Genomic DNA, 24,442 nt, shown 5'->3' with positions numbered 1-24,442 from the left:
TTTATTTGCATAGAGAAATCAGATTTTTAAAAAGTTTTTCTCTTGATTAAACCTAACTTTTCTATAAATGTTTAAAGATTCTTAAATCTTTATTTTTCCCATCATAGACTTCCTTGGAGATTATAATTTTTTATTTGAGGTATAATTGATATATAGGACGTTATATTAGTTTCAGGTATACAGTGGAATGATTCAGTATTTGCATACTTTGCAAAGTGATCACTGCAGTAAGTCTAGTTTACATCTGTCACCATACTTAAAAATTCTCATCACAAAAAAATTTTTGTAATTAAGATATAGTCTCTTAGCAACTTTCAAATATGCAGTACAGTATTAGTAATTGTAGCCACCATGCTGTACTTCACATACCTATGACTTAATTATTTTATAGCTGGATTTGTACTGTTTGATCTCCCTTCACCCATTTGGCCCACCTCTCCACCCGCCTCTAGCAACCACCAGTCTGTTCTCTGTATCTATGGGCTCAGTTGCTTGTTTGTTTAGATTCCATGTAAAAGTGAAATCACATGGTATTTGTCTTTTTCCTTCTGACTTATTTACCATAATGCCCTCAGGGTCCATCCATATTGTCAAAGATGGAAAGGTTTTGTTCATTCTTATGGCTAAATAATATTCCATTGTGTGTGTGTAAATATATGTGTATATATGTGTATATCTATGTATCTGTGTAGATACACATGCATATATATATATATATACACATAACACTTTTTTTATCCATTCATTCTTTGATGAACACTTAGATTGTTTCCATGTCTTGGCTATTGCAAATAATTCTTCAGTGAACATGGGGTGCACATATCTTTTTGAATTAGTGTTTTTGTCTTTAGATAAATACCCAGAAGTAGAATTGCTGGATCAAATGGTAGTTCTTTTTTTAGTTTTGAGGAACCTCTATACTCTTTTCCATAGTAGCTGCACCAATTTAAATTCCCCCTAAAAGTGAACAAGGCTTAACCTTTTCACATTTTTGCCAGCACTTGTTATCTCTATTTTATAAGAGCCACTCTAACAGCTGTGAGGTTATATCTCGTTGTGGTTTTGATTTTCATTTCTCTGATTAGTGATGTTGAGCATCTCTTCATATACCTGTTGGCTATTGGTTTGTCTTTTTTGGAAAAATGTCTATTCAGATCTTCAGCCCATTTTTTAATGAGATCTTTTTGTTTTTCTGTTTTTGCTATTGAGTTGTATGAACTCTGTATACATTTTGGATATTAACCTCTTTTCAGATATGATTTGCAAGTATTTTCCCATTAATTAGGTTGCTTTTTTATTTTGTTAATGGTTTCCTTTGCTGTGCAGAAGCTTTTTAGTTTGGTGTAGTCCCACTTATTTATTTTTGCTTGTGTTGCCTTTGCTTTTGGTATCAAATCCAAACAAATTATTGCTAAGAGTGATGTCAAGGAGTTTAGTGCCTATGTTTTCTTCTAGGAGTTTTATGGTTTCAGGTCTTACGTTCAAGCCTTTAATCCATTTTGAGTTAATTTTTGTGCATTGTATAAAATAGTGGTCTAGTTTCATTCTTTTGCATGTGACTGTCTAGTTTTTCCAACATCACTTATTGAAGAAACTGTCCTTTCCCATTGTATATTCTTGGCTCCTTTGTTGTAAATTAATTCACCAAATATGTGTAGATTTACTTCTAGGCTCTCTATTCTGTTAGATTAATCTATGTGTTTTTAATAGTGTCAGTACCGCACTATTTTGATTACTATAGCTTTGTAATACAGCTTTCTTCTTCCTCAAGATTGCTTTGGTTATTTGGGCCTTTTGTAGTTGTATACAAATTTTAGAATTATTTGTTCTATTTCCATGAAAAATGCTGTTGGAATTTTGAGAGGGATTGCATTGAATCTGTAGATTGCTTTGGGTAGTATGGGCACTTTAACAATATTCTTCCGATACATGAGCATGCATTATCTTTACATTCGTTTGTGTCAACTTTATGCTTTCTAAAGATAGAATGTTTCGTGTACTTTGTTGGATTCATTACCCATGGATTCTAGCTTAAGAACCATTATTTAGATTTACAAAGCATGTAGATATTGATAGATGCTACAACATGTTTGCCTAAGGATAACTAATAAGATATCCCTAACCTCCTTTGATTTTTAAAATTAATGAGCTAGATTTGGAAAAAACTGATTTATAGGATGCTTATTTTAACAATAAATGTTCAATAAATGTTGAAATTCTGACAGCGTTATTTGAAACTGGATTTTCCCTGTTTCATGTAAAAAAAAAAAAAGTCTATTGATAAGTATTCTGAGTGAACTCTATGATGTGACCAGGATGCAAGTCCCCCCCCCCCCCCTTTTTTTTTTTTCCTATTTTACTGTCCTAGAGCTTAGCTTCTAGTTTCTGGATTGCTACATAGTCACAGGGCTACCAGGCCTTATACCTGTGATCTCAGCAGGGAACAAGGATATAGGGATCAGAATGGGTTGTCCTCCCGTTTAATAAAAGGAGTTTTTTCGGGTGGCCCTAACAATTTCCATTTACATCTCATTGGCCAAACTTAGGTATATGGCCATCCATATCTAAAGGATGATGCTGCAAGGAAGGTGGTATATTTTAACTGGGTACTTTGTTTCTCCTCCTATCAAACAAAATCAGAGTTCTGTTAATGGGGAAGAAGAAAAAAATGACCCATTAGTAAGCAAGTACAAACTCTGCTACAGTGTCTTTTCAAAGAATTGGTTACCCCAAAGAAATTCTTAACATTTTTCATCATTGACTCTCTTCTGGTTGTATGATAGGTAAACTTCAACATGCATTATCTTATTAAACTTTCATAACACTTTCACAATTCATAGCACTTACCATAGCACATACCCTCCCCAATGTCTATCACCCAGCCACCCCATCCCTCCCACCCCCGTTACTGCATTTAATAGATGAAGACCCAATCTTGGTGTAGATGGAAAATTTTTATAAGATGAAGACCCAGTCTTGGTGTAGATGAAATATTTTATAAGCTCAGCAGGCTGAAAGTGATGATGATTTGGCTGCAGTACTTGCCCTCCCAGTGACCCCTAAGTTGACTCAGCTGTTAATGGCTGGACAGAGACCATAGGTCATTCTTATTGTTGCCTTTGCCCCTCTCCAAAGCTGCACATTTGACCAGAGGCTGGCATTCCTACTGAGAATACACAAGTCAGTGGCAAAACAGGTTTTCAAACCCAGGTATCCTAATTTCCAGTGGAGTGCCTTCCCAGTGATCCAAACCTATATCCAAGTTAATATGATTGTCTAGGTCTCTGTGTAGGAATAATCCCACAATTACTATTTTTTTAATTGGAATTTGAAGAGAACACGTTCCTCTCCCTCCTGATTGTGCTGTCAAAATGGTGTTACTTTTTGTTAGTAGGGAGTCTCTTTGAGAGGTTCCTATTTTTCCCAATTTTTATTAATAAAAAAAATAGCAAGCATTCATAAAAGTTAAAAGGATAGTAAAATGAACATTTCATATATTGTCCACTCAAATTTAAAAATTTGCTTTCTACTCTATTTATGCCCACTCTTTCTCTGCGTGTATATACATAGCATATACATAAATATATACATATACATGAATATACTTTATATTCGATTTTAAAGTATTTGAAGACTTGACACTATACCCCTACTTCAGTATGCACCTCATAAGAATGAGGAACACTACAGGTGAGATAAATTAGAACTTACACAATGTTGTTATATTTAAAAACATTTATAGAAAATCCATCTAATATGCAATACATATTAGATTTCCCCAATTGTCTCAGAGACAAGGCTTTTTTTAAACCAAGAACCAATCAAGACTCATATATTACATTTAAAGTTTGTGTATTTTAATTCCTTTTAAATCTAGAATCAGTCTTTCCTTCATGGTACTGATATTTTGAAGAGTCCAGGCCAGTTTGTTAGAATGTCCCTCATTTTGGATTTGTCTAGATTGACTGTTTTCTCATGGTCTCTTCCACTTTATTCTTTTAGCTGTTGTATTTCCTGTAGACTATCAGTTAGAGTTAGAGGCTAGATTTGCATCAGTTTAAACATTTGTGGCAAGAATACTTTGTAAATGAGGTGTTCTGCATGTTACATTACATCAGGAGCACATAATGTCAAGTCTTCTCATGATAAATGATGATAAATTTTGATTTTTTTGAGATATAGTGAATATACCCAGATATCAATTGTAAGGGCAGTTTTTTTTCCCTTGTAAAAACTATGTGATCTTTGATGCTGTGAAGAGCCTGTTCTCCATCAACTTTTCACATGACATTTTAGTGTCCGTTGATAATCTTTGTTTGGGTCATTTGTTAAATGATTTGTGGAAGCTGGAGATTTTTTGATTCTGCTATTTTTCCTACATTTGGCTGCAGGATTTTCTGCATGGAGGACCTTTACTAAAAACCCCTTCTCTTCCAAATCTCATTTTTATTTACACAGTATATTATAATTACTTACAGTTGTTGTTACTCCTGGTGGTCCACCTATTCCAGATTTGGCCATAGGAGCCCGTGTAATCTGGCCCACAGGTCTTCTTGATACATCCCATTAGTCCTTGACCATTTCCTTGCTTTCTGGAACAAGGAGTCTCAGGTTTATCTTGCGCTTTCCTTGCACTCCTTTTATTTGGTGGTGGAGTGGCTTGCTACTCTCCGCATTCCTGGTTAGATGTATTAGTTCTAGTCCCAATTCCAGAGAGTTTTAAGGCCCACAGTTCTGAATTTAGCTGGCAATGTAATCTGATTGTTCTTCAAAGTACCTTAAAATGCTGGTACTTAAATTCTTGGAGGATTGCCTTAAGGAAATACAAGCTATTGATTTCAGTAGTCTCAAATTGATTTGTGTATTAAGCTCTGCAGACAAAGAGCTGCATGTAGTGTTGTCCTCCTTGGGCCTATGTAGAACCACCAATATTAAAGGTTCTGGTACTGTGTCATGGTTAAAAGCCCAAGTGCCAGAGCCAGAGAGAACCTGGGGGTTATACTCTCTAAAACTTACTAGTTGTGTAAACTTAGGCAAGTTCCTTTTTCTTTGTGCCTTAGTTTACTTGTCCCGGTGGGAATAGTAAACATGCCTACTGATAAGGTTGTTTTAAAATTTAGAGATGTTAATTTTAAAGTACTTACAACAGCTGGCACAAATCAGCACCCAGTAAATGTTAGCTATTAAAAAACTCAAGACTTCTGATGGGGCGCCTGAGTGGCTCAGATGGTTAAGTGTCTGCCTTCGGCTCAGGTCATGATCCCAGGGTCCTGGGATGGAGTCCCGCATCGGGCTCCCTGCTAGGCGGGGAGCCTGCTTCTCCCTCTGCCTCTGCCTCTGCCTCTCTCTCTCTCTCTCTCTCTGACTCTCATGAATAAATAAATGAAACATTTAAAAAAAAAAAAAAAACAAGGCTTCTGAAACTCATCCCATTTACAAGATTGATGGAAGTATTCTCTTTTCAGGTTTTAATAGCAGAAATATTGATGTTGCTTCTGAGCATATCTGACTTTAAGGTGACCAAGAAACTTGTAAATAATCTTATTTTCCTGTTTCACAAAAATAGGACTTTTCTCATTTCTAACAAGGGCACTGGACTGTGCGGCATGTGCTTTTTGTTCTCACCACATCTTTTGTGGAGGCAGAATTAAGCATCTGCCCTCTGGAGTCAGATTGCCTTAGTGTGACTCTTGGCTGCACCACATCCTTGATGAGACCTAGAGCGCATTACTTAGATCCTCTGTGCCTCTGTAAAATGGGGATCACGGAAGCCTCTTCCTTCCTAGTATTTCTTTTCTAGGGTTTAACAAGTGAAGCCATCTGAAGTATCTGAAGCCGTGACATAGTCAGCTGACTTCATATAAGTCTTCTGATTATCTCTCTTCTAAAGTCCTGGTTTTCTATATGCTCTGAATATTATTTTATTTTTTCCAAAGTACTTTTATCAGTTGTGTGTGTGTGTCTGTCTGTCTGTCTGTCTATCTCAGAACAGAAATGTATTCTGGCTACCTTAAGCCCAAAGAAACTTCAGTAGCAAGTTATGGAGTGGATCACCACATGAAAGAACAGCTGAAACACCAATGTCAGGGCAGCTCAAGAACCATAGTAGCTCCAACAATGCAGGTGGCAAGAGTTAATCTAATGGTTACTTAACAGCTTGCGAGAACACTGCAGCTGGAACCAATTAGCTCCAGCCTTTTTCTGTGCTTGTGACCATCCACTCAAGTGTCAGTGGCCTGCAAGAGAGAAAGGTTTGATGTATCTGGCAGGGAGCCTGAGGACAGTTCTTGGGAAAGGGTGGTCCTTTTCAGTGGCAGTCCCTACAAAGTTATTCACAACAAGGGAATAGTCATTCCCCAAAAGACAGTTAGGATATGTTACTAGAAAAAAAAGGGGAAGTGGAGATGAGGTGACCCCAAACCAACAAATGGTGAATGGGAATATACACAAAGCAAAGTTTAAAGAGTTAAGTTTGACTCAGAATATCTCAATTAGTCATTATTTTTAGCTTATTTTAAATCAAGAAAGGTAAGATATATGTTTGAAAAGGTAAAATTACATAGATATTGACATTTATAAAGAAGTAATGATATATCATTGTCTAAGAGTACAAATTAATTTCAGTTTAAGTAGAATTAATCATAAATGACTTTATTTCTACAGTTATTTTTCCATGACAAAAGGACTATTGAATATTTATTACTTACCAGAAGGGGTCATTATATTTGCTGTAAGCTGCTGTATATTTTTTTAATAATTTAGGTATAAACTACTGAAGTAGTATAGTAGTTTAGGTGGTAACATCTCATTGCTTCCTGCTAGCTGATTTCTTCATCAACCAGGCTAGACTTTATTATATATTTGTGGTCACTGACAAATTGATTGTGATGACTCGGGAAATACAGTTGTTTTGTTTCATTGTGGTTTTTTATTTTTATTTAAGATTTTATTTATTTACTTGACAGAGAAAGACACAGCAAGAGCGAGAACACAAGCAGGGGGAGTGGGAGAGGGAGAAGCAGGCTTCCCGCAGAGCAGAGAGCCTGATGCGGGGCTCGATCCCAGGACCCTGGGATCATGACCTGAGCCAAAGGCAGACGCTTAACGACTGAGCCACCCAGGCCACCCCCATTGTGTTTTTTTCAACAATATTTATTTTTAAAATGTTCACCTGAATTACATTACCAGTTAAAAACAGAGGTTCTTTTATTATGATTACATATAAATTTTCTGTGTAGTGTGGCTCTATATTGAGTAAACAGCTAATTTAATTTGTAGTCACTTCAGAGTCTGTGAGGTCCATTGCCTGGCTCTTCCTTGAAAACTTTCTAATCCATAACACCAAGATTGCTTATCTACACTGTCTACTAACAGGAGACAACCTGCTGTCTGTAATTCTGACTAAAGGACAGAGTGAAGATAGGGGTGTTAGCAGAAAGAGCACTAATTTAAGGTGTTAAACTCAAGCATTTCCAAGGAAACCTTGACTTTCTAATAAAAACTTAGGAAATTCCGATACATAGATACAAAATTGTTTTATCTTTATCATTCAGAAGTCATTCTTATGTATTTTAGGAGATTAGAGATATATAGAGGATAATTAGATCATCAGACTACCAACCAAACATGTCTTGACCATGATGCCTTCTTAAAAAGCAAACTTTAGGGGCTCCTGGGTGGCTCAGTCATTAAGCGTCTGCCTTCGGCTCAGATCATGATCCCAGGGACCTGGGATCGAGCCCCACATCGGGCTCCCTGCTCGGCGGGAGGCCTGCTTCTCCCTCTCCCACTCTCCCTGCTTGTGTTCCCTCTCTTGCTGTGTCTCTCTCTGTCAAATAAATAAATAAATCTTTAAAAAAAAAAAAAGGCAAACTTTAGACACATATTGAGTATAGAAATAATTGTATCTCCATTTTTTAAAGAAGAAATCAGAATAATTTCCTGGAAGAATGAGGATGATGATGATGATGATGGTTGTAGTGATTTGTAACAATCCATAATCAGTGTGCCAAGTGCTCTTCTCATTCCTTTACGTATGTGAATTCATCGCAGTCTCCTATATCCATCCACATGAGAGAGGAACTCTTAGCGTCACTGTTTCACAGATAGGGAAATAGGCACACACAAGTCAAGTGACTTGTCCAGGGTTCACAGCTAATTAGAGCAGAATGAAACTTGAAACAGGAAGCCTGGTTTCATGCTCCAAAACACTGTGCTGTATTGTCCCTGTAAGAAGATAAAACAAAAGTAAGATAAAATGTGTAGGGTTTAACCTTATATTGTCAGCTGTTTTTAGTACTACATTTTGAGAGTATTTTCAACATTTCATTTATGCTGGTTACTTTTTGGCCTCTTGCTCACCAGATACACCTGGTTGACTGAAATTTCTCCTGTGTTCAGTTGAAGGAGATTGATAGGTTTTTAACTCCCACAAAAAAATTATTAGCTATTATAAATTTGGCTTAATTAATAAATTCATAATTTCCTTAGCAACAGATCATAGTTACTGCCCATACTACTACTCTGTAGTAACTAACACTATGATAATACTATAGATTATCATAATATCTATAGATATTATAGATAAAATAATATTAATAGATACTAAATCTCTATTGTAACTTTACATTTGCTGAATTTTCACTAGAAAAATCTGGCTTTCAAATATGACCTACCAAAATATGTAAACATCTCAATGGAAGTTGGTGTGATTCTGTAGATTATAAGATTCAAAATCAAGTTGAGAATATAGGGACCATACTCAAAATCAAGATTGTAGAATTAACTTTGTCATTTTCTCGGGTCATATATAGAGTTGATTGTAGTATGTTACTATAATTATATACAAACTGCACTAGGACATTAATATAAATCTAACTTTAAGAAGAGGAACATGGACCTAGAGGAGGATGAAACCTACCAGTTCTGTGACTTCTGCTAAATTACTTAACTCTGATCTTTGTTTCCTCAATTCTAAACTGGAGGTAAGGTGTCTACTTTTAGATGGTAATAGCTACATGAGCTTGCACTTACAATATTTACACTTTGGTTGGTTACTACATTCATTCTCTAAGAGTGAAAGTTTCCCCCAACCTACTGCCTCTGTCCCCAGATAAAATGGTTTATATTTTTCCAGCTTTTCAGTGTTTAGACTCATAAATATATAACATTTATATAGTACACATGCTTCAAAAAGAAAATCCCTCATTTAGTTATAAAAGATAAATTTTAATATGGTTTAATGTAGTACTTCCTTGGGGTGGGAATTTCTATTAAAAGGAAGAAACATTTGTGTGGATTTTTCATTGTGGTGATAATTTGAATTAGTTAAATATAAGCTGCACTTTTTATTTATAATATGTACAGTCTTGTGAAAATCTTTAAATTGTGACTACATGAAATGTTGCTGTTTCAGAGATAGAATATTTTGAACCTCAGTGAGAATTGAACTGATTTTATGTGCCAAAATAGTAATGAGACATTCACAGATGTAATGAAATCAGAGAAACCAATGTTCACTCTACTTAAATATATTTTTTTCTAAGACTCCAAATTAAAGCTACCTTAAAATGGCATCTAGATACATTTTCGTCTTCAGAAACCTCTTGTACTAGGATCTGCGTGGAGTTTCAGTGATCTTATAAATGTTTTCTTTTCCTGTTAACCAGGTGCTTCTGAGTCACACCCCTTGGTTACTGTAATAGTCTATCTTAGATACTGCAGTGTATTCCTCCCTCCCTTAGCTACAGTTAAGTTGTGGCCTTAGGTTTCTCATTTTTCATTCTTTTAACTATTCTATCAGTATGTGCCATTCATGACACTGAGCAACCTGTGAGAGATGTTAATAGTTTTGACTTGAGTGGAAGTAAAAATTAGTAAAGACCACTCCTATGGGTCTCCAGACACTTACGTTTCGATTCAGGTAACCATGCAACCTCCTGTGGTAAATATGACTGACTGCTCTTTTTTCTTATGTTTTTTTAAGCAAAGTAAAGCAGCAGTTCGGCTGAAAGAAGACATGAAAAAGATAGTGGCAGTGCCACTAAATGAGCAGAGGAATTCAACCTATAAGAAGTTATTTGGAGTGAGCCTCCAAGACCTTCAGCAGCAGGGGCTCACAGAGAACGGCATTCCAGCTATAGTGGGGACTATCGTGGAGTACTTGGTGAAGCATGGTAAGTTGTGGTTTCACACCGTTGTGCTTACCATTCCTGCATACAAGAAGAAGGTTTCTCTGTGAGCTACTTCACGATGTGTTAGAATATTCCCTAAAACACCTTAATTAGAATATCAAATTATGTAATATACCTTTTCCTTTAAAAAGGACATTAAGAGCAGTATTACTGCATAATATTATTTTGACACTACTGTTCAATTTACCACGGACCAATCAATTTAATCACTGAAATTTCTAGTTTGGAATGATTCCTAGATTTGAGTTCTAAAATACACTGTTCCGGGGTGCCTGGGTGGCTCAGTTGGTTAAGCATCTGCCTTGGGCTCAGGTATGATCCCAGGGTCCTGGGATCGAGTCCTGAATTGGGCTCCTTGCTCAGCGGGGAGCCTGCTTCTCCCTCTCCCTCTCTGCCGTTCTCCCTGCTCATGCATGTGTGTGTGTGCACTCTCTCTCTCTCAAATAAATCTTAAAAATAAAATACATGTTCTAATAATAGTGACTTCTCTTGATTCATTAAATTCCAACTGAGAGTAATGTTTAGTGTAACAGAACACTTTTGGGGTATCTTTTTCAGCTGAGTTCAATCCTGAACTTACTGGATGCCTTGATTGCTTTCATAAACTCAGTAGGGATACTAAAGAAAAAAAAAAAAAGTATGGTATATAGCCTATTATGGGGGTCATTTGCTTTTGAAGTGATACAATTAAGCATGTAAAACAATTGGAGAATAACATAGTTCATTGAATGATAAAAAGATAAATCTCTCTGTTATTGAGAGCTATCTTACAGCTTTTTTTTAATGATTTTAATTAAAATGGGACTTAAAAACCTGGATAAGTAGAGAGAAAATTCTTCCATATCCCCTATATTCATGTTGTTCAAACTAGGGTAATATGATAGGAAAACCCCAAACTACATAATAAGTATTAGTAAGCTTTAGCAGGTTTGGGAAGGAAATCTTGTGAGGGAAAAGCTTGGAATTTTCATTGTTTTCTATAGGGAAACATTTCTACACAAAAGACTCATTGCAGAATAGGGTTTAAAATTAGGAATTTTTAAAGGGAAAACTTGAGACTTCAGAGGCATTCTGTACTTTGTGCAGTTTGTTTCCTTATCATCCCATGATTACGAGTCCATTCCCCCCCAACCCCCCACTAAGAACAATCCTTTATTGGAAATACGTGAGAAGCACAGTGCATCTGTTACTCTGTAGGAATGTGAGTCAGCTTGTGACAGGAAGGGTATGGCACGTAGTTCAGCCCTCAGAAGGTCAGGTGTCTTGTGTTAACTGAAAAAGCAACTATTTGCTCAGGTTCCTAGGTATGTAGATGACAAAATGATACTTTGTTCTGAAAATTGAAGAGCCAGTCTTGCACTCTTACTTCATAGGAGATGTCCCCGTATGTTTAGAGGATGATAAGCTGCAGACAGGTAAGATTCTTAGAGAATAGCTCTGGGTTTATTCAAATACATTAAACAGGTTAAACAAAAAAGGTGTAGTATACAGAATGGCAGGAAGATGGGACGCTGGCCTATAGGATCTTGAAGCCACATCAAATTGTTAGAGCTTTGAAGGACTCAAAAACACTCAGTATTGAGTAAAACTGTATCCTGCTGATTTAGATATAAATGGATCTCTAGGTAATTCATTTAACCTCTTAAATAGGGTTGTTCAGTAGTATTCATTTGGATACCAAAGTGTGACTACTTAAATATTTTGGTTTTGGTATAGTCAGTGTTCTGATCTTTTACTTAATAATGACTGAGTAATAGCCTCTTGGGGTTACTCTTATGTAAAATCATTTTCATTTTTAAGTTTTAAAAAATTAGGGGCGCCTGGGTGGCTCAGTCATTAAAGCGTCTGCCTTCGGCTCAGGTCATGATCCTGGGATCGAGCCCCGCTTCGAGCTCCCTGCTCGGCTGGAAGCCTGCTTCTCCCTCTCCCACTCCCCCTACTTGTGTTCCCTCTGTCGCTGTCTCTCTCTCTCTCTGTCAAATAAGTAAATAAAATCTTTAAAAAAAAAAATTATTGACTAGTTAGTATCTTTATGTGGTGCAAAATACTGGATATGCACTGAAAAATCTCTCCCTCCAAAACCTGTCCCCTGATTATTCATTTCCCCTCCCAAAACATTACTTTACCGGTGTCTGATACAGTCTCACCAAGATAATTTATGAATATATATAATCATATATGCATATGTTCTTTTTTCCCCTTGAATATAAATACAGCATTTCACAGTTACAAATCTTTTCAAAAAGTCATTTAGCAGTATATTGTGGAGATCTTTCCATACTGCATAAAAAGCTTTACTCATGTAATTCTTTTTTCCCTTACACACTGACTATATACATGTATCATTTCTTTAAGCAGTCACATGCTGGTGAATATTGAATTGTATGTAGTCTTTTGCAATCTGTAAGCAATGATTCAGTGACCAACCTTTCACACGGTTCATTTCAAGCACTGTGGGTGTATCTGTAGCCCTGGGTCAAGGATATGTGCATTTATAATCAACTCTGTAGGAGTTGAACCAGTTAAATTCACAGCATCACTCTATGAACTTTTTGGCAAAATCTGAATCAGGTATTGGTTTTCTTCTGTCTCTTCTTACCCATACTTATACTTTAGTCGGGTATATTCAGGTAATGCGAACTAAATATTTTCATGGGCTAAATCAGTCCTTCTTAACTAGAGATGTAAAATAGAATCACTAGTGGAATCTTTTCAGAATACCCATCCATTGGTGATATTTCAGACCCACGGAATCAGAATCTTGGCTTAGGAAGTTAAGGTGGGTAGGGCACCTATCCTATATTTTGAAAGGCTGTGTAGTTAATTACTGTGGAGACAACAAGAAGTTCCTTACTATGTCTGAAACTATCATGTTAATAAACCAAAAACTTTGTGTAAGTCTGAAGGGTGGAATGAAGTTTGTGGGCAAGATACTTCAATTAGCTTCATTAATTATTTTGTAGTTTTTTAAGTCAACATTTATTGTGCCTCTCCTTATTGTGCACCTACTATGCACAATCCAGTAGGCCCTCTGTCAGGTATCAGAGGTAGGGATGATTGGTCATATTATTTAACCCTAGGTAGTTACATTAAACATTAAAGTATGATCACAGTACATGTAGACCTTTAACAACTTGAGGGAAAACTCTTCGTTATGAAAGAATTTTAGGACAGAAAGGGTTTGTTAAGGTCAATATGAAGGTCCTTTGAAAAGACTTTGAACTTATTTTCCTAAAAAGAAAAAAAAAGGAAAAATATGTAATTTTTCCCATTTGAAGGAAAATCTTACAAGCTATAAGCTAGATCATCTTTATACTGTTTAAAAATAACTAATCTTGCTGACAGTGTTACTGGATTCCTTCTCTTTAGCGTGAAGATCCTATGGGAATATACCATTTTAAATAGTGTAGAACTCTCCACTTACCACCAGGTGTCAGAATATGCTCATTTATTGTCCTACTTTCCGGGCCAGAGTGCCAATTAAGCCAATTCTGACTTCTGGCATTTTTTAGTTTCTAACGATGTATTCATACTGTTTTGAAATAAATATCTCAATTGTACAGGAAAGTGACTGTCAATGGGGTAGATGTTATTTCATTTATATAATTTTTTCATTTTTAAACCAATTATTAAGTTGCTGTTTTGTGTTGATTAACCTGTACCTCCTGAAGTCAAATATAGGAGAATCTCGGAAATATACGAGAATAACTTCACAAAGCCCTCTAAGCATCTCCTTCCTGTGAACATTTCTTTTTCCTAAGAATTTGGAGTAGGAAAATTGAGAGATGACATAGTCTGGTAAGCCTCATTGGGTATTGAATATATTATAAATTTGTAAGGGGCTTTAAAAAATTGTATGGGGTTTTTTTCCCCCAAAGTATAATAGAGCCAGGGGGACATTGCCCCTAGTTGAAAATCACTGGGTATCATAAGAATTGTTTGGGTGAGAGATATTTTTGAGGAAAGAGAGTTAAACAAATAAATGGAATAGGGGCAGAAAAAATAGTCGAGAAGAAGCATGAACCTCAATGACTCCCATTTATATCTTATCTCTCTGCCAATAAAGGGCAGTGGGATCAGGGACCTTGAAGGACCAAAGCCAGTTCTTAGAGCTGGGTAGTTATTTTGGAATAACTGGAAATATTTATTTGAGGGAAAGGTCAAAAAGCCTAGTTGGAAAAGAAAACCTAAGGTCAAAGCTAGAAAAACACTGTGAAATCAGGTCCAAGAGGCGTTTGCTGGCCAAAAACAGAGTCAGGAGCTGGGTGGATATAGGACTGAGATGCAGAATTCTAAATTTTCATGATTTGGGCCTTGACCAGAGATGGGTGCTCTTTTTTGGGTGCTGTCTGTTGAAGGCAGTACACATTTCTGAAGTTACAGATAAAGCTTGTAGAATGGAGGAAATAGACCTTGAAAGCTTTAAAAACGAGTTAAACGGGAAGTCTCTCAATAACAGATTCTGCAGTATTAAAGGGAATGGCATCATATTTGTTGCTGTGTAACAGATTACCCCAAAACATAGTAGTTTAAAACAACAGTGTTTATAATCTCATAGTTTCTGTGGGTCAGGAATCTGGGCACAGTCTAGTTGTGTCTTCTATCTTAGGGTCTCCTATAAGGCTGCAGTCATAACAGTACTTGACTGGGGGAAGGTTCACTTCCAAGCTCATTCACGTGGTTGTTAGCAGGATTCAGTTCCTTGTGGGCTGTTGACCTGAGGGTCTCAGTTACTCACTGGCTGGTGTTCCAGAAACCACCCTCCGTTCCTTGCCACGTGGACCTCTCATAAGATAGCTAACCAAATAAAAAGCAGCTGATTCATCAGAGTGAGCAAGCCTGCAAAGCCAGAGAGAAACAAACAAGTAAGATGAACATCAATCTTGTATAGTCTAATCTCAAAAGCAAGATTAGAACCTAATCACGTAATTTTATTATATTCTCCTGGTTAGAAGCAAGGCACTAGATCCAGATCACATGCGAGGGGAAGGGATTACACATGAGTGTGGATACCAGGAGATGGGCATCATTAGGGCCATTTGAGAAGCTGCCTACCACACATGCTGACTCATCTCCTCTGATTACGTGGTGCCCTGGTCACACTGGTTGGTGAAATACTTTTAATATCCTCTCTGGTTTCACAAACTTTTATCAAAATTGGAGCTAAAATTCTTGTCAACTTTTGATATTCATGTTCTTCACAACCAAAGTTTATATGCAAACATCTTATCAGTCTACAAACTCCATAAGGATAATGGTAGTGTTTGAATTTTTTTTTTTAAGTTCCTTAACACAGTGCCAAGTACTTATTACATATTTATTGAATTGAAGGGTTCATAAAATGTTTTATCAAATTACAAATTAAAATGAAATTAGCTTCTTTTTCTTTAGAAAGAGCGATACAATTAGCAGGTAAGAGAAAGAAGCAAAAGCTGATATAAACAAACAACCCCCCCCCCATCTAAATAATTCTCATGGGCTTCAATGCCTGTATCATTGCTGAATTTCACCATTAGGCTCTCAAAAGAATAGTGGCTGGTTGAGTCCTTGGGTTGCGTTTTACTAGAAAGATTGTTCCTTGTACCTTCAGCATGCCTCCACAAGCTGGCTGGCTTTCTTACATAGTGTTCTGTCTCCTTGAACCCAGCTGGAAATCATTACCTTTCCCCTAAACCGGCTACCATCCCTCATCCCCACTTCACCTTATCCTTTAACAGTGCTTTTTCCTGGATTCCTAGTTTTTAAACCTTACTAGTTTTTAAACCTTAAAATTACCTTTCAACTCTTCTTCCTTACTTCCTTTTTGTACTAAATTATCCAATCATCTTTTTTTCTCTCCTTTTTCACCCTTCCCACTGGAATCTCTGTCTTACTGTCTTAGGGTAGAATGTGGTTCCCTAAGGCAGGCTTTCTGCCCTCTCCATTCTCTTCTCAGCTAGCAAGATCTTCTTAATGCTTGATTATATTGTGTTCCCCCTACCCCTTAATGCTCCCATGATAAAGTCTTCCCTTTTTGTTTTTAAGTAAGCTCTACGCCCAATGTGGGGCTCAAACTCATGACCCTGAGATCAAGAGTTGCATGCTCTACAGACTGAGCCAGCTGGGCACCCCGGGTCTTCACTGTTGAACTTGCCATTTGTGGTCCTATCCCATTTCTTCCATTTTATTACCCCATGGCTTCTTGACCTAAACACTCCACATTTCCATGTGTTTATCTTCCTTTATGCTGCCTTGTCTCTGCCTCTCAATTCATATATTTGTTCCTCTTTGTTGGGGATACATCAGGGTTTTATGTGTCCTGCTGCTTAACCCTTTGGTGGCCCTTTTCAAGAAAAAGAATACAAAATTAAGAATAAGAATTAGGGACAAGCATTGGAAAGGGCCTAAATAAATGACGGGGCCCTGAAGCTTAAACTGCGTTAACTTCACAGTTCATCAGCCCTAGTCTTCCCATCTTCCCTATGCTTTAGTCAGAGATGGTGCAGAGCACCCAAAGGCACCTTTATGGAGCCTTCTGTGCTGGCCCCAGCCAACAGTGATATCCCCTGTCAACTGGCTGAAGGCAACGAACTTGTCTTATGCTACTTCTTTAATCTCATAGAGTCTTATCCTTGGAATTCAGTGATTACTAAAGAATATTTCTTAATTATTACACAGATAATCACATACAGTTAAGAAGTTCCTTACATACCTATTAGTTTTTCTTTTGAATAGTTTTCAAAATGCTAAGCTGCTGTTGGAGCCCAGGGTAAGTTTCCCGTAATGTACTGCAGATTATACGGATGCAGTTTTCTGTAGAAGAATCTGTTCTCTGTTTATGTGTGTCCCAACCTTATTCTTAGAGGTCAGCTTTTAGAACAATCCTGTATGATCTTTTTAGTTGATACATAGTAGGTGGGAAAATTGATTACTATAGGAAAGCGTTTTTGCAAAATGTGAACATTTTCCAGAACTGGATAATCCTTTAGAAAATCCTGTAGTGAGATTTATTTATTTTGTGGTTACTGTTCTCTAGAGTTAGTGTCTGTGAGAGACGTCCATTTATTTTCTGCATGTCTGCTCCCCTGCTCCAGGACTCACCCAGGAAGGCCTTTTTAGGGTGAATGGCAACGTGAAGGTGGTGGAACAGCTCCGATGCAAGTTCGAGAGTGGAGCCCCGGTGGAGCTTGGGAGAGACGGGGACGTCTGCTCAGCAGCCAGTCTGTTGAAGCTGTTCCTGAGGGAGCTGCCGGAGAGCGTGGTCACCTCCACATTGCACCCTCGATTCGTTCAGCTCTTTCGGGGTTAGTGCGGTTAAATCCTTCTAGCACTTCAACCAGTTTTATTTTTCAGCTAAAAGTAAGCCTTTACATACTAAACACCTAAATTTTAAATATTAAGCTAAGCTTTTAAGTATTAGTGGTCTCTCCATCACCACCATCTTTCTATTTTAGTTACTCTAGGGCCCCATTATCTACCCTAAAATAATACTAAACTGGTTATGAAATACCACTATTAAGTGTAATTTCTGAGACTGTTGGCAGATGAATACTTAATATTGAAAAGCCCTAATATTTGTGGGCCAGAGAAATTCTTTTCTGACTAGTGGCTGTCCTAGAAGGAGTGAGAATAAGGCATTAAATTCTATGTAGGAAGTATTAATTAATTAAATTGTATTTGGTTAGTGACCTTTTGAGACTGAATGGTCAGTGGTCTGCTGTCTTTCTCTCACAAGCAAGACTGAGCCCTAAAATAATTGTGTTCATTTTACACAACTGGAGGAAAATTGGTTTTTGATTGCATTATGAAGTGATTTTGAATGAAGAAACTTCAAATTTAAAGGTAGTAATTATAGGCATGATCATTATTTAGTTCTCCCTCTCAAATATAGTAAGAAAAATGATTTAGTCTTGAAAAGCCATTTCTTTCCTGATTTGTGCCACGTTAGAGTGAAAAAGAGAACATATATTTTTAAGAGTGCTAATTGCCAGGTTAAAAAGGATGTTGCTTAAAACCACATTTCTTTAAAGCAGTGGTGTAATTATTCACATGTAGTAAGTATGCTAAAGAATGGGTAAGTGAGAAAGCCATGTTGTATGTTGTAGTCTACTGAAAAATAGTGATCAAATATGAAAGCAAAAATTGCAGAACCATTTGTTCGGGTGATCTAAGTGCTTTTAATAAAGATTTCCGTATCGGTAAGTGATAGTAAGTGACCTATTTGAGGCTTGTTCATTAGAAACTGAACTTTTTCATGTTTATATGTATGAGGATCTGAAGGAGGTAGCCATTGCTCCTTAACTGATTCTTCTAAGAATATTATTTTATCCTTGTCACGGAGGTGTTAAATTTTAAGATAAATTTCTGAAAATCATTTTAAAATAATTGCTACAAAAGCTAGTTGAAGATTTAAATATGTCCTTCATACAAAATATTTAGTAATCAAATACTTAGTATTACTAAGAATCTTTATTATTAATATTGTCTTAATTTTAAGATACTAATATTAATGATACTATATTAATATTTGTGAATACTTGTGAATTTTAAAAGGTTTTATCAGGTTTCTTAGAATAGCTTTCATTTGATAAAGGGAATGCACTGTTTTATTATTTTTGTTACATTATAGTAATATTTCGTTATACTTCAGCTCTTCTTTGTAAATTATCTTCTCATTCATGACCTTTCTCCCTGGTAGCTAGAAAAACTGATTTGCATCATAAAAAGCAAGTGGTATCATTCTAAAAGTAAAGCTGGTTATATACCCAACCTAAGGGGTTGTGTGATTATGCACAAATAACAAATTCTAAATGGGGTGGAGATACTGACTTTTGCCATAGTAGTAGTATTCTCTCACTTCCTAAAAACCTTTAGGGCTAGATCTGAGATGTTCAATAAAGGAGCTATTAATGGAAGTACCCCACTAGTTGTAAGCTGTTAAGTGACGGAAGGAAATAAAGTATGCTTTCAGCTATCAGATAGTACAGCCTCTTGAAAATAAATTTCTCTTTAATAATTCAGGTAGAAAAGAGCTATGGTGCTTCTCTTGGTTTATGCTGTATGTGGTACTCTTAGAGTGGAGGGTACACGCTCAGCTGGTCGCTCGAAAGCTGGAAGTGGCAAGGCTCTTTACAGACTCACTAAAGGCAGATGTTACACTTGGACATTAAAATGCAATAAGTATGTAATAAAAGTGTTTTGATAAAAAAGGTTTCCCTACTTTTATATTTCAGTCCTCATAATAACCGATTAAATAGCTTTTATATTCTGTCACAATCCCATGCCAGATTTCTTTTTTTAAAAAAAAAATATTAAGGGCCTTCAAATTCTATCCTGTGTAAAGAGCAGGGTATTTCATAATTTTTCACATCAGGATCCTCTCTTCCATGCTTTATGGGATAGAACTGTAGAGCCTCAACTAAGTATTTTTTCAGACATTTAAGCTCAACCAAAACTTCCACTGAGGACAGTCTGTTGCCTGTAAGCATTCCTGCAGTTCTAGATCATCCTTTGATCATGCAGATCAACAATGACCCTCTGTGTGAAGAACACCATTTAGATTCTTTCTCTTGTATAACAGATTATCAATTTTAGACTTGACTGGTGTCTAAAGTTCTGAGATTGTATCTTTAGTTCGCATACCAATATTTCTGCATACCAGGTATTTATCAAAAACTTCCATCTAAAGTTGATGTCTGCCAGAACTTTTTGCTTGAGGCACAGCCCTGGTTTAGACAGTTCATATTTAAGAGAGACTCTAAAGGACTTGTGCGATCATCCTTTCCCGTGGTCTTGTTAAACTTACCTCTGACTGCAACAACTTGCCTTTCTTGACTGAGGTTTCCAGTATAATTGTCTCAGCTTGGCAGTATTTCATGATTTTTGATCTCTTATCCTTACCTAGGTGGGCCAATAACATATCCACTTTTTTATTTTAACAATCTCTGTTATGTTTTGGGAATAGATGTGGATTGCAAGCAATAAAAAGATTTTAGGATACCATTCATTTCATTTAGGATTAACTAGAAATTCCTTTATTTGAATGTTCCCTATTGAAAATCTTCTGTAATATAAATGCAAGTATGTCCATCTCACAACGAATGTTTTTTGTTGTTACTTGATGAAATGGAATTGGATCAGTCCATCAGTATTTATTTAACCACTCCTACTTAGACGCAGGATGATACCAAGAAATAAAAGATAAAACATTCTGACCTTAAGGAGTGTGTGATTTAATTGAGGAGGTAGAATGTGTATGGTATACATTCTACAGTACTTCAAATGAGTGGTAAGGACATCCAGTCAGTGGTAACAAGGAGAGAGGGAAATCAGTCTGGATTATGGTGGTCAGAGAACACTTTGTGGAAAAAGTAAAATGGGGCACATGACTTTGGATGGAGAAGAAAATCATATAGGCAAGGAAAAGGGCATGAGCAAAAACACTGTCAGTGTGAGACAGAAATGTGTAACAGAGCTGTGCATAGCTACAGGAAATTAGCAAATGGAATAACTTTAAAAAGTAGGCTGAGGGGCACTTGGGTGGCTCAGTGGGCTAAGCATCCAACTCTTGATTTTGGCTCAGGTCATGATCTCAGGATGGAGGATCTCCATCTTGAGAGCCCCAAGCCCTGAGCCAGGCTCTGCGCTGGGTGAGGAGCCGGCATAAGATTCTCTCTCTCCCTTTCCCTCTGCCCCTACCCCCTCACATGCTCGTGCTCTCTTCAAAACAAACAAACAAACAATAAATAAACGTAGGCCGAGACTAGATGATAGAGCATTTTAAATGTTAGGTTAAGGAATTAATATTGAGGGGCGCCTGGGTGGCTCAGTCGTTAAGCGTCTGCCTTCGGCTCAGGTCATGATCCCGGGTTCCTGGGATCGAGCCCCGCATCGGGCTCCTCGCTCAGCGGGAAGCCTGCTTCTCCCTCTCCCACTTCCCCTGCTTGTGGTTCCCTCTCTCGCTGTGTCTCTCTGTGTCAAATAAATAAATAAAAAATCTTAAAAAAAAAAGGAATTAATATTGACCTACAAACAGTCCATTTTTGAAGAAAGAAGTCCTAGGATGGAAGCAGTATTTTTAGCAGTGCTCTGTAAGATGGATGGATGGGAAGGTGCAGGGAGAACCTCTAGAAGACCCACAGAAACCTAGGTCTTGGTCCTAAGGACCTGTATCTGACAAATACTTGGCAGTGGAATTTTTTTAAATTGTGGTAAAGTATATGTAACATAAAATGGACTATTTTAACCATTTTTAAGTACACACCTCAGTGGTATTAAGCACTTCATACTTTTGTACAGCCATCACCACTATCCATCTCCAGAACTTTCTCAGCATCCCAACAGAAACTGGTAATGGAATTTTAAAGAAAACATAAACATTACAGGGTGGCCAGTAGTTAATGAGAGTAAGAAAGGAGTCAAAGATAACCCTACAGTTTTGAGTTTATGTGACTTGAAGAACAGTGGGTTAGGGAGGGGAGTAGTGTGGTGGCCCAGCCCTGATGCCCGTATGTTTGGGGAGGGCCATGCTGCCAGAAGGCCAGTTTGTCACACTGTTGTGAATAGAAACTAATAAATCAGGAAGAACGTTTTAAGATAAAGTGGAAGTAGCACCAGGGAGAGCTCCCTGCTAATTTAGTGCTTTGAGGAGACCTGAGGCAACTGTTGTTTTTTTGTCTACAGTAATTCATATCTTTTCAGTCTGTACCTAGGGTGGGGCCTTTACTTATTCAAATGCTTTAGGCTGTCAGACCTGATCTTTTGTCAGGAAAGGAAGAAGCACAGTCATGAACTTTCTAGGAACCTTTTGCAGCTCACTAATGCTCCTTTCCCTGTTCTCAGGTGAATCTGGGACTTAAGCCAAAGGCTCACATGCTATTAGCTTGGTAGGGTCTGATGATCTCTTTGTGGGGCTTTATTAGTCATCTTTCTCAGATCCTGCTATTGAAGAAGGAAGAGAGATCCTGATATGGCATCTTGACAGTTGGTCCATTAATATAAATAATGGAAGTCACGAGGGGAAGGTAATTATGAGGCCGTGAAGAGCAGCTCATTTTAAATAGATGACTAAAATGACTGTCAGTGCTTAGGAGAAAGGGATGAAGGCTAAAGATTTGAATTTCATAGTCCTCTATGTCGACTCATCTGAACAACAGAAATTTGTTTTCTCATAGTTCTGGAGGCTGGAAGTCCAAGATCAAAGTGCTGGCAGGGGTGGTTTCTGATAAGACCTCTCTCCTTGGCTTGCGGATGGTACCTTCTCACTGTGTTCTCACGTGGCCTTTTCTGTGTTTGAGCTCTCCCGGTGTCTTTTTCCTTTCTTATAAGGACACCAATGCATTGGACTAGGGTCCTACCTTTATGGCCTCATCTAACCTTAATTACCTTCCATTAAGGCCCCATCTCCAAATAGAGTCACATTGGGGGTTAAGGCTTCAACCTGTGAATTTTTTATGGACAAAATTTAGTCCATAACACTGTGTTTTTAAAAATGTATCAATTTAATGAATGTATGGGTAAAAAATAGCAAAAATCTATGGTGGATACTAATTAAATTGGTGAGAAATTACAGAATTGATGTTTTTGTCTTAGAAATCTTAAATGATTGGCATAGCTGGAAGTAACAAAATGAGTTTAAAATAAATGATTTTCTGTGGGGAAATTTTTTACTGGGGTGTGTTTTCTTAATTTGTATAGATAATTTCTTATGTTTTTTGTTTCTATTTTAATATTCTCTTTAAGAACTTATGCCTTTTAGTGTTAATAATAGATGCTAAATAACTACTGACTCTTCAATAGCTAGCAGATATTTATATCATTTCTTTTCATCCCAGCACCAGCTCTAATAAGGTATAGGCAGGATAATCTTCATTTTTGAAGAAAGAAATGATACCACGTGGGTAAGAGCAGAGGATCTGGATCCATTCTGGCTAGTTTCAAAATCCATTTGCCATTTGTTAGCTGCATTAATATGATCAAATTATTTAACCTTTTTGTGCCTCAGTGTATTAACTATCTATTGCTACATAACAATTACTCCAGAATGTAGTGGCTTAGGGATACCTGGAGGGCTCAGTCGGTTAAGCGTCTGCCTTCGGCTCAGGTCATGATCCCAGGGTCCTGGGATCGAGTCCCACATCGGACTCCTTGCTCAGCAGGAAGCCTGCTTCTCCCTCTGCCTACCATTCCCCTTGCTTGTGCTCTCTCTCTCTCTCTGACAAATAAATAAATAAAATCTTAAAAAAAGAAAATGAAGTGGCTTAAAACTATGGTAAACACTTATTTTCTTTCACAGTTTCTGTGGGTTTGGAATTTAGGTGTAGATTAGCTGGGCAGTACTGGTTCAGGGTCTGTCAAGTTATCAAGAAATGTCAAGGGCTGCAATTATCTGAAGGCTTAACTGGAGCTAGAAGATGTGCTTCCAAGGTGGTTCACTAACATGGCTCCAATTCAGTGCTGGTTCTTGGCAAGAGGCCACAGGTCCCTTCTATACAGGTCTCTCCAGTTGGCTGCTGGCTGGCTTTTCTCAGCATGAGCAACTCGAGAGAGATGAAAGCTATCCTTTTAATGACTGAGCCTCAGAAGACAAATAGCATCTTCTGTACCACATTCTATTCATGAAGATAAGTCAGTAATCTGGCTTGTATTCAAGGGGAAGGGAATTTGGTGCCCTCTTTTGAAGGGAGAAGAGTCAGGCTTTGTGGACATTTTAAAACCACCACTCTTAGTTTCCCTAACTGTTAAATGGAGATCGTAGCAGTGTGTACTTCCTGAGCTCATTGTATAAACAGTTTATCCATGCAAACGCTTAGAACAAAAATAAATAAATATTTAATAAAGGTTAAGCCAGTGCTTCTCAACTGTGGCAGCCTGGAGATCAAGTCCTATCACATGCCAATTAAATCATCCTCTATAGAGATGGGATGTAGGAATCTGCATTATTTATTTATTTATCTATCTATTTATCTGAGGGGGGGAGGGATAGAGGGAGAGAGAGTCTGAAGCAGACTCCACCCTGAGCGCGGAGCCCAACGTGGGGCTCGATCTCATGACCCTAAGATCACAACCTGAGCCAAAACCAAGAGTTGGATGCTTAACCAACTGTGCCACCCAGGCACCCTGCAGTTCACATTTTTAATGCAGTCTTCCTTTGCTGTGCTTATGTCCCAGTTCCTCCTCAGCCCATGCTTTTGCCGCTTGTCTTCTTGTTTATAAGAAGGCAAGCCATTTAGTGCAATTCCCTCCATGTTTTTACTTTCAAGCTTAAAACT

At 37.4% G+C, this 24,442-nt stretch overlaps 1 protein-coding gene across 4 annotated transcripts in view; it reads left to right on the top strand.

The window, feature by feature from the left end:
* Positions 1-24,442, top strand: part of FAM13A (family with sequence similarity 13 member A) — a 363,045-nt gene that overhangs the window by 44,038 nt on the left and 294,565 nt on the right. For all 4 annotated transcript variants that reach the window (XM_078068955.1, XM_078068954.1, XM_078068953.1 and 1 more), the window contains exons 2-3: positions 9,986-10,175; positions 17,267-17,476. In XM_078068955.1, coding sequence (XP_077925081.1) covers positions 10,019-10,175; positions 17,267-17,476 — 367 coding nt within the window. In that variant the 5' untranslated portion in view covers positions 9,986-10,018. The remainder of the gene's footprint in view (positions 1-9,985; positions 10,176-17,266; positions 17,477-24,442) is intronic.

The sequence above is a fragment of the Halichoerus grypus genome, chromosome 3 (genome assembly GCF_964656455.1).
Source record: "Halichoerus grypus chromosome 3, mHalGry1.hap1.1, whole genome shotgun sequence".
NCBI classification, from domain to species: domain Eukaryota; kingdom Metazoa; phylum Chordata; class Mammalia; order Carnivora; family Phocidae; genus Halichoerus; species Halichoerus grypus.
Note: the sequence above shows the minus strand (reverse complement) of the source record. Positions and strands in the feature narration are given on the sequence as shown.